At 46.7% G+C, this 10,981-nt stretch overlaps 1 protein-coding gene across 1 annotated transcript in view; it reads right to left on the bottom strand.

Moving 5' to 3' along the window:
• Positions 1–356: 356 nt before the first annotated feature.
• The window catches only part of Arhgap20 (Rho GTPase activating protein 20), a 75,416-nt gene continuing 64,791 nt past the window's right edge, over positions 357–10,981 (bottom strand). The window contains exons 10-15 of the mRNA XM_051156441.1: positions 10,786–10,964; positions 9,615–9,776; positions 6,579–6,688; positions 4,685–4,874; positions 3,596–3,707; positions 357–2,222 (exon numbers count right to left, since the gene is read on the bottom strand). Of these exons, the coding sequence (XP_051012398.1) occupies positions 361–2,222; positions 3,596–3,707; positions 4,685–4,874; positions 6,579–6,688; positions 9,615–9,776; positions 10,786–10,964 (2,615 nt within the window). The 3' untranslated portion in view covers positions 357–360. The remainder of the gene's footprint in view (positions 2,223–3,595; positions 3,708–4,684; positions 4,875–6,578; positions 6,689–9,614; positions 9,777–10,785; positions 10,965–10,981) is intronic.

The raw sequence follows: 10,981 nt of genomic DNA, 5'->3' as shown, positions 1-10,981 counted from the left end.
GACTTGCCTACTTATTCGATAGCATAGAGACGGCTTCTCCTTACTGACAAGTCACTGAACCCAAGGCTGCTGGCACAAGCAGGCTTATTCTACAGAGGACACTTCCTCTACCCTTCTGTCTGTATCCTAAAGTCTCAGAAAAGACCAACCCATGCTTTGATAGGAAAGGCCTTTTCAAAACTTTAGAGCCTGAAACGTCAATTAAAAACAGCCATATTGGCAGTGACTGTCCTTGCACTACCTACCCCAGGTGTCTCATAAAAGGGGGTCACACTAGCTCCTGCCTTTGTTTTTATTAGCCCGGTTCCTGTTCTTAAAGACATCAGGATTATTTTGATACCAGATTCTTATTGCAGGTAACTAACTGTCTTTGGTTAAAGGTCTGTCCCCATCGTCACAAACTGTGGTAGGCTCTGCATCTGGGCTGGCCACATCCTCCCCAGTCCCAAGTCTCGGTGAGGCTCCATCCCAAGGGTGATGAGACCGGTAATGCCCTCCACTCTCTTCTCCCTGGTGCGGCTTCATACAGAGCTTGAGTCTGCTTTCCACCAGGTGGAAGGGAGAGCTACTGGAGTGTTGCTCGGAGTCCCGACAGGCATAAGAGCTGCACCCGTGGGCTGTCTGCAGCGCCCCAGGCCCTTCATTGATCTGTAGGTGTATGACACCCTGACTCTCCTGGAGGCCAGCCTCTGGAGCACCAGAAGCATGTGGAGGTAACTCCAGAGGTTCTTTGAGCGAACAGATTTTCCTGTCTTCCGGTCTGGCTGCTTTTGTTTTCTTTTTGAGGGACCAGTTTTTTAAAGTGACCAAACCACTTCTCAGCCACGCGCTGGGATGGAGGGTTACAGGATGCACCTGTGACGGGTACTGTTCGGTACTCTTTCTTAAAAAAGCTGGGTGGCTGCTGGCCTGTCCTGCGGAGGGACCAGGCATTCCAGACATGAGGCCGGGGCTGTGAAAGTCTGAAGAGAGCTCTTCCTGCTTTCTCTGAGCCTGAAAAGTACAATCTATCGGAAAGGAGGTTTCGGTGGGTGTAAACACAGAATGTTCGGAGATCTGAGAAAAAGCACTGTCCTGGGAACTGACGGAGGAGCCGGATGGCGATGTGCCTGGGGAGGACAGGCTTGAGTAGCTGGCCCTTGGGCAAAGGTTTAGTCTCGGGGGCAAAACCTTCTCGGTGCTTTGCTGTGTGCCGCTGCTCTTGCCCACCTCGATCCCCATGACCAAACTCTGATTAATGAGTTTCTGCCCCTCGATTTGCAAAGACTTATGCCTTTGGAGATAATCCTCTTCCCCGTGCGGGAGGCCAGCCTCGCCGCCAGTTTTATCCTGTTTCTTCGAGTAGATCCCCCTGAGATAGGACAGCTTGTAGCTGTGGTCATCTACGCTGGGTTCTGAGCAGCGCCGATGTACTCGTGAGCTCTTCCGGGCGTCCGCTGTGTGTGGTGGCGAAAACCTGCTCATATCTGCACCAAAGGGTTGCTTCCTGGGATGATCCTGGGAGGACCCGTGCCCGTAAGATGCCACAGAAATGGCCACTGGTTTGGACTTAGTGAAAGGTGTCACTTGACTTCCTTCATGACCGGATGGGCTTCTCTTACTATTTTCATTAGTGTTTCTCTTGCTGATGTCAGCGCTGTCTGCAACTGAGCTCTGTTTAAGACACGTCTTCCCCCCTGTCTCCAGGGGCTGGGTCTGCTTAAGGTAATCTTCATCCTTTCTAGAGAGCACAGCATCGCAGCTGGACTTGCGAAGTCTCTTCTGATAAAACTCCCGGAGATAGGAAAGCTTTGTGTCTAAATAGTCGATGCTGGGCTCCGAGCAGCGCCGGTGCCGCTGCCGTAGCAAGACTTTTGGGACGTGGGCTGCAGCTGCAGGCAGGCAGCTGGGTGTCCCCGGGCCAGCGGGGGTCCTAGCGTGCTGCTCCCCGAGTGAAACCTTCCGGTAGGTTATGAAAGCGTTCCCTGGCTCGGACTCCAGAGGTGGTTTCATTTGAATGTGTTCATCTTTGGCCTGATCTAAGTCAAAGTCGCTCAGGGTGAGGAGGCCCTCCACCTCGGGCTGTTCGAGGTCGCAGTCGCTGAGGGTTAACACAGAGTCCATGCTTCTGCTCCCCTGGCCAAGCCTCTTCACCAGGTCGCTGCACGGGGCGTCCGCGTCCTCGTTGAGTTCATTCTCCAGGCTGTCGTAGGAAGAGTCGTTCATTTGGAAGCAAGACATATCTGTGGACAGAGAAGGAAGCCATGACGAACATTCTTACGTGTCCAATTTGCGAGGCTTTTTAAAGCAAACCGTGTCATCTCTCTGTTATTTTCATGCTTAGAGTTCAAATCTCTACCTTCAAGAAGGAAATACTCTTAAAAAAAAAAAAAAACTGTGTGTAGAGGGAATTGGCAGCACAGGTAGGCCAATGCATGTATGAGGTCGTCAGAGGACAATTTGCTGGAATTGGTTCTTTCCTTCCAACGTGCTGGGCCCCAACAAAAGGAAAACAGACTTAGGTTGTCAGGACTGAAGAAGGTGGTGGGGGTTAGCACCTTTACCTACTAAGCCATCTTGTCTACCTGAATCTCTTCATTATTTCAAATGCTAAGTACTGAAGACAAAAGTCTTCTGGGGGTATGAATGCTTATATTCATCTCAGTTTTGAACAAAGTGACTTTTTCTTAAGGTGAGATTTTTCTCAAAGCAAAGATAAGTCATAAAACAGAGAAATAATGAAAAGCGAATGAAGTAGAGCCAAACTAATCTAGATTTTGGGTACGAGTCTGTCTTCTAACATGGACAGGCTGCATAGTTAAGTTATACAAAATACATGGCAATCTCTGTGAGACCTTTCATAAAGCTCTTTAGAGTTAGAGTATTTCTTTGGCTCTTATGATTATAAAGATTAAACACACATCCACACACTATATATAGTTTTTCAAGACAGGGCTTCTCTGTGTAGCCTTGGCTGTCCCAGACTCGCTTTGTAGACCAGGCTGGCCTCGAACTCACAGCGATCCGCCTGCTTCTGCCTCTGAGTGCTGGGATTACAGGCGTGCGCCACCACGCCCGGCTACATTGTTTAGATTTTATGGATGGAGTTCTGAGGAATTATGGACTGGGGCACAGTGGTAACTGGTGGTCAGGAAGCTGTATTACGCGGCTTCTATGTCTATGAATTCACAACCTCCCTTCACTCCCGACCCCAGAGATGCTAGCTGTTTCAAACTGGGTCAAAGTACATTAGGATACTGAGGTCTTAGAGCCAACTAAGACTTGGGGGGGGGGGAGGAAGCCCCCCAAACCAGGACTTCCCCTACTTCCTCTCAACCTTTGATTCCAGTGTCAACAACAGTAGTTCTAATATATAGTAGAGTTTCTCTGTTTATTTACAACAAGGGTTCACATCTTCAGTCTACTACAATTTATAGGCTGAGGCCTCACCCCGCGTACATCTCAACTCCATCACACTGACCTATCAGCAGGCCTTCCAGGGAAGGACTGAGAGCCCTGGTCCCCACTGACCCAGGTCAGAGGCTCTGGGACAACCAGTCTTGGCGTCATCATAGACGAATATCTAGTTCTTACAAAAAGGTGTTCTTCACGGTACCTGCGGTGTGTTCTCTCTCGCTTCTCTCTGAAAGCTCCCCCAAGAGAGAAGTGATTTCTTCTCCAAATATCCTACAGCAATTTTCAATCAGAAATTGTATAAGAAGCGAGACCTGTGCCCAATGGAAAGAGTTTCAGCATTATTATTCATATGATGTGTTTATTATGTCACATTTCATATACACATCCTGGTTGTAATCACAAAACGCAGAGCAACAAAGAAAAGTATACGAAAGGATACAGAAGCCCCACCGCCAACTTCAGCGCCAACTGTCTGGGCACAGAACGGAATCCCGAGTCAGCAGAGGACAATTATCTGTCGCCTTGGCCTAACACTCATGTTTTATATCACCAGCTTTTAAAGCAGGGCAATTTCAAGCATTCTCCATAGGTGTTGGAGATGGAGAAACATACCTTGTTATTCAAATTCATCAAATATCAGCAATAAGGACTTACACAAGGATTTCTTGTGAAAAAGGACAAGTTGCTGTAATTTTGGAAGAAAGCTCCTCTGGGGGCACAGAAGGGAGGCAAGGGACAGGCAAGGAAACCCGGAGTCTTTCTAACTAGTCTTGGCATGACGCCCTACTACACATCCTAAGTGGAGGTACACGTAGGGAGAGGAGCGTCTATGAGGGACTCTGTGATGCCACTGAGATGGACGAGAACTGACCTGTTGTTTGCCTCAGCAGCTGCGAGATGGTGCAAGTGAAGGGAACTGGCACACCATCCCCCTGATCGACAGCCAGGCTGTACAGAGGTAGGATCTCAATGTGCACTGTATCATTAGAAAGTAACTCCTTCCTTTCAGGATTGCCTATCTGCCAAATGTTGGTGCTGAGGAATAAGCCTGCCCTGGCTTATAAAGATGTGCTTTTAAAGAACTTGTTCAGCCGCTTTAGAAGGAGAAGCGAAGTAACGATTGATCCTTTCCCCCCTCTTTGATATCACCTTGCTCCAGTCTAACCGGACAGAATGATCGATAAACCCACACGAGGAAGTCTACACTGCCTCTTTAAGAGGCTGCGTTTCCAATGTTTCAAAATGGGGAATTGGGGACTCGGGGCATAAAAATGAAAAATGTCATTACCTTTTTTGTAAATTCATTTTCTAGTTCTGGGTTGGAGGAAGTAGGAGGCCAAAGAATGCTTGGAGCGATACACACTGCTAAGTTAAATGCAGTCATCTGATTAGACAAGGAATGCTGTTCAATGTTGTGTAATACCCCAAACAGATACCTTAGGAAAACAACATTGGCTCTGGGAAGCTGATCTAATAGCCTAAAGACAGAAAAATGCAGGACGTTTTATTAAGATACGTGTAAAGACAGGCACCCCTCACTTCACCTGCACGGGGAACCATGCAAATCTAACACGCAAATCAGGAACAAGTGCAGATATACATGGGTTTCAGCTGGTGGGCAGCGTGTGCAGCAAGGGACACTTACACGGAAGGTCAGCACTGGCAGTTATTTTTGCACCTTGTCTCCATAACTCAATGAAAATGCAGAAGAATGCATAAAATATGTTGCCTGTTATTACTTCCAAGAAAAGTAGCAGTGTTTTAACTCCGGCAACTCCTGCAGCATTTGGTAATATCCCCAAGCACAGCCACAAATGGCATGCTGGTAAGATTAAAGTATTGCTTTACTTCAAGCAGCGGCAAGACAGAGAGTGCTCTTTCTCGGTGAGAACCCAGGTCTTAGCCACAAAGACTCCCAGGTTTGCTCTGGGAGCCATGCTCTCCCCCACCCAGAATCCAAAGGCAGTTGTGCCCCTGACCTGTCTTCTTTGGTACCATTCTCACGCATTAGTCAAACTTGTATTACATTCCCCAGTTCTCATTTTATGTAAGCGACAAAGTTTTAAATGATTATTGACTGAAAAGTACTTTAACTACCATGCAGAATACATACACGTATATTCTCTCTCTCTCTCTCTCTCTCTCTCTCTCTCTCTCTCTCTCTCTCTCTCTCTCTCTCCCCCCTCTCTCCCACTCTCTCCCCCTCTCCCTCTCTCTCTCCCTCCCCCCCTCTCTCCCCTCCCATTTGTGTGTTTCTATAAGTACCTGCAACTTTAGGAACTAAGTTACTGACACCTGTTACACAGGCAGCAGAGGCCTTTCCTCAGTACACTGGGCTGACAGTGACTTCAGATCAGACCCTGGAATCAGCTGAGAGATGACTTGGGTGTACTTAGTAGGAGACAGAACATCTAGTGCATGCTTTCAGGTCCTCTGATTGTGTAAGCGTGCTAAGCCCTTGGGTTACTTCTATCCAGAGCAGTCGCTAGCTGACAGTAGTGCACCCGGTATTTGATCATGGAATTAAATTCTGACAGGAAGGACAACTGACTGATGAGCATCCTTGACCCAGAAGAAAAGCCAGCTCTGTATCTATCCGTAAATTCACATCAGCACTTCTGTCTTGGTGACTAAAAGCTGGGGTACTCGGCAGTCTGCGGCGAGTGGGTTGTGTGGAGTGTCTTACTGGTAGTGTCATAAGTCAACTTACACAAACTAAACAGAGTTTTGCTTAAGTCTCACAACTCCACACTTAAACTAAGCAAGTGATAGCTGGGGTCCAAGATTTTCATAAACTGGAATATTGCATTTTTCTAATGCACACTTCTTTCCTACACACTCTTCCAATGTAGGAGGTATTCAGGAACATGAGGTGAATTCTACAAAGAATTTCATTGGGTGGCTTTAGCTACTGCGGGGTTTCTGTTTTTGAATCTCAACACTGTAGCCAAGGCTGGCATGAAACTTGGCAGTAATGCTCCTGCTTCAGTCTCCTGAGTGCCGGGGTCACAGGCAGGAGACATCACACCTGACTCAGACATTGTGTTCTTTATTATGAGTCTATGACTTCTACAAGTTGTACACACACACACACACACACACACACACACACACACACACACACACACACGGGGGTGGGGGGAAGAGAGGGGTACAGGGGGGAGACTGACTTAAATAATTACCTTTGAATTATATTTATTTTTTCCTCATCGTTTCCTTGATCCATTACACAAACCCAGTGATCATACAGATCTGATGAAAAAATACTTTCTGGGATATTTCTCAGAAAATCCTAGATGAAGAAGAAAACCCCAAATATTTAAATCATTCTCATGCAAAAATACGTGTTGAAGAAAAGATCCCTGTCCGCTCTCCGCTCTCCACTATGTCATGTGTGAGCTGACATTTTCTTAGGTATGTTTACAGAGCCTAACTTAACCGCTCTCTGAGAGGGCCCAGCACCTTGCAGTTGGTCAAATCAGACGCTGAGACTCCCAGCCCAGCAATAGGCGGATCTTGGGGAGTACTGTGGAAAAGTGGGGCGGGGGGAAGGATAGAAGGACCCAGAGGCATCAGGAATGCTGCAAGACCTACAGAATCAACTAAGCTAGGCCCATGGGGGCTCACAGAGACCTAACTGCCAACAAGGAGCATTCATGCGCTGAACCTAGGCCGCCTACACATATGTAACCAATGGGCAGCTTGATCTTCATGTGGGTCCCCTAGGAAGTTGAGCAGGTGCTGTCCTTGACATGACTCTGTTGCCTGCTTTCGATCACTTTGCCCTAACTGGGCTGCCTTGCCTGGCCGCGGTGGCTAGGGATATACTCAATCCTGATGCGACTTGATGTACTGGGGTGAGGTCAGGGGGAGGTTTGCAATGTGGCGGTCATTCGTTCATCCCTCCCATCTATGGCTACTTGTTCACAACTGCTGGATGTACTTGGGATACAGGAATATGCGCCGAGCAAGTGGCTCTGACCTTAGAACACTGTAACCCAGTGTTGCTGCACCATGACATCGAGGCTACTTGGCTTGTTCTTGTATTCTCCATGAAGGGAAGGTGCTTACGTATTTGAGGGCAGAAAGTATCTAAAAGCTGGGTTCTGAGAACTAGGTTAAGCGCTGGGTGCCCCGTGTATGTATAGATAATCCATGTTACATCGTCATTTCTGCCAAGGCTGCTGGTGAAGATGGGTGTAGAAAAAAACAGACTCAAAAGCAACAGGATATAACCACAGGTGCTTGGGGTTCTGGAGCCTTTGTTTACATAGCAGCTTAACTGTATTTGGTCCTCGTTGTTAGAGCTTTGGCCATTTGTTCCCAGCTACCTGTCTGTGTCTCTTTTGAATAGCACGAGCCAGGCCAAGCTTGCGGACTGATCCCTACCCAGTCAAAATTAGACAGGGAGAACTTAGTTTAGTGACACGGCTGGTGACCTTCTCTGTTTACACCACAGAGACAGGTGGAAGTCTGACATCAGGCATTTTAAAGTTGTGATATTTTGTAGGGTATAAATGACAACGTACAATTGATTATGTTCCTGTATTGTGGGAGCGGTGGTAGTGTGTTCAGATAAATCGGCTAATTATGCAGATTGTTATAAAGTGGCACATGGAATATTAATAGGGGACAACGGAAGCCAGTCTAGCGTGAGTAGATGTTAAGGTAATTTAAAAACTGTACTTGTGCTGTCTACTTTAAGGAGAGCTGGCTGCTCCCATCTTCCTCTGTTTTTACTCTTCAAGCATAAATGCACCTCAACACTTGTGACTCAGAAACGCCCTCACAAAAGCGGCCTCTAGTTTTCACAATTCCAGATCAACTGCAGCTGTAGCACCACTTTAAAAGGCAGAGTTAAAGGGGTAAAATCTGCTATTGCAAAAGACAGGCTAGTGATGACTTGTGACTTGGTGGTGCACTCTCCCACAGCAGGTCATGAAGTGCGGTTGTCATGGCACAGAAGGATGGGGGCGAGACAACCCTGAATTACAGTGACAGATCTGCAGTGTTCTGTGAAATTCTTCCCTTCAAAACCAGAGCTCAAACCAACAGGACCTTCCGGTTCATGTGGGATGAGCCTGTGGACTGGTAGGCCTCCCTTGAGGGAGGAGGAGCCAGATCTATTCTGTCCTGAGCAAGTTTGGGCCAATCACATTTTGAAGAGCTAAACTTATATTTAGGCAAAACCAGGTTAAGTATAAAAAAAAAAAATTAAAGGAATATTGAAATGACTTCAGACCTTTTTTTTTTAAGCTAAAAGAAAACAAAGGCTCAAGCTTTGTCCTCTCCACAAAACCAAATTAAATAGATGGGATAGAAAACATAACTGGGTAAGTGGTAAGACTTCAGTTATATGGAACCCATTTGGCCAGAGTCTTCAATCATTTGGGCGTCTTTGCCCCTTTGCTTGCTTTTGCACAGAAAATATTCTTATAAGCTGAAGCACAACACCTTACTTAAGGCCTTGCTTCTTTGGAACAGTCTCAATAATTCAGTAGCGACTTTTAAGACACATGGTACTGTGAAGCAGACAGAGGGAATGTCTCTATAATGCGGGCTGTGCCTGCCTAAATTAAGGCAAGAGAGAAACCATTTCTGCGAGAGGAGGAAATCCTGAAGCTTATATATTTGCACTTGACACTGGGGCCTTCTCCACCCCTGGCTCAGTGCATCACAAACCCTTTGAGAGGTCTGAGGCAGGTCTGCAGAGACTATTCCTATGGTCAAAAGCTCTGCTCACAGCTCAGTTCTTGTTTCTTTTCCAAAATTATAGGACGTTTCTAAGAATGGGAGGAAGAGAGTTGGTTAAAACTTTACGACTGTGGTAGAGGTAGAAGGGCCCAGCCATCCCTGCTCTCCTTTTAGAGCAGCGTGCCTGAGGAGTTAAGGATAACGAATACGGTTGTAGTGGCATCAGCAAATCTTCTCTGTATTGTGGCAAACGTAAAACTCCTTTTCCAAAGGTGAGTTAGGAAGGCAGAAAGTGAGGAACTAAGAAAAGCAGGTATCTGCTGTGGTAAAATGTCCTCTCTGTGTTCTGAGGATGACAGACTGAGTCAAGCTTGCTATTGTGTCACGTTATAGCCTTCGAAGTCCAATGTTGCTTTGTGAAAAATTTTTGAACACTTTATTGATTCTAAAGCTATCGTGGTTCTTCGCAGACAGGAATGAACGGAATGGATTTCGTCTCTGGAGCTGGGGCCCACTCTTCCTACCTTCAACACGGATGCTATCACAAAGATGGATTCACAGTCAAGGTGGACTTCGATTCCAGAATTCAGTTTCTCCTTTAGCTCTCTGCAGGATTTCATGTTGGCCGACTGCCTGAAGATGCCTTTTGTGAGGGGGCCTTTTTGGTTCAGAAAGGAAAGCATATCCTAGGAGGAAGCAGAGGGAATAAACTAAACTGGTACACTTTACGCAACCAGCACGGGAGGGGGTGCTTGCCGTCCGCAGCTGCCAGAAGCCAGGGTGAAAATACTCCAGGACTGGAGCTGGATGGTGGCTACAAAGATTCAGATGACATTTTTAGAACATATTAGAGCGATTCTAACGAGAGGCCGCGGAGACAGGACCAGGTCCAAGAGAAAGTACAATCACGAGATTATCGAAGAGCCTGCTGACTACAGTTGATAGGAATGTAATCTTAAACATTTCAGGGAACAGAGGTTAAGTGTCCCCCAAGTTTGCTTTCTGTCTGTCTTCTGTATCCAGTAGAGAAGACAATGGTGTGTAGAAACCGGCAATCCATGATTTCCTATGCAATTTGGGTTAGGTTCTGAGTTTTACTCTTAAATTCATTAAGTAATGGTGAGGATGGTAACTCCCTGCTAGCTTTATTGGAAGGTGAGCAAGATAATTAAATGTGTCACAGTGTGTGGCGTTTATGGATGTACAACACAGCATGAGACTCCACAGTGCAGTGGTGTAGTGCTTGGGGGATATGGGACACCGGACAAGTCTTGCTCAGTTGTGACTATTTTACCTATCAGTCAGAAACAATATGAACTCAGCAGTTATTTTCTGTCCCATTCTGTGTACAAACCACTAACCACCAGAGACTATATACCTTGATGCTTAGACATGTGAGATATAAACCAACCAGTTTTTAAAAGCTTAAAAAGCAATCGGATGAGGCTTTCAGGGCAACAGTGTTGAGTGGGCCTCTATTGCTTTGTTAAAAAAACAAAAAACAAAACAGGTTGACTGGAATGCCTCCTCTTACTCATTTCCCTGAAGACTTTGCAATGATGAGATCTGACCTTTAAGTTTCAAAGTAAGGCTAGAGATTCTTAGCTAAAGCCAGGGGGTGTTTTGGGGGGGCGCAGATCCACCCTGCAGGATGTTCCCTCTCTTCCCTAACAGACCCAGGTAATGGGCGCTTACCAAGATAGGCTTTGGCAGGTTGTCGTTCTCACAGATATCTGGTAAAGAAACTCCAAAGAGCTGTCCAGGCATGGGGGATGTTGGCGACATGGGCAGGTTGTCCAGGTGGGTGCTAGAACCCCGCCAAAAGGCCCAGTTGATGATGGAGCGCCTCCTCTTAAACGTCTTCTGGCCGGAATCTGAGACGTGAGATCAG

The sequence above is a fragment of the Acomys russatus genome, chromosome 14 (genome assembly GCF_903995435.1).
Source record: "Acomys russatus chromosome 14, mAcoRus1.1, whole genome shotgun sequence".
Taxonomy (NCBI): domain Eukaryota; kingdom Metazoa; phylum Chordata; class Mammalia; order Rodentia; family Muridae; genus Acomys; species Acomys russatus.
This window is presented reverse-complemented; position numbering and strand designations above follow the sequence as displayed.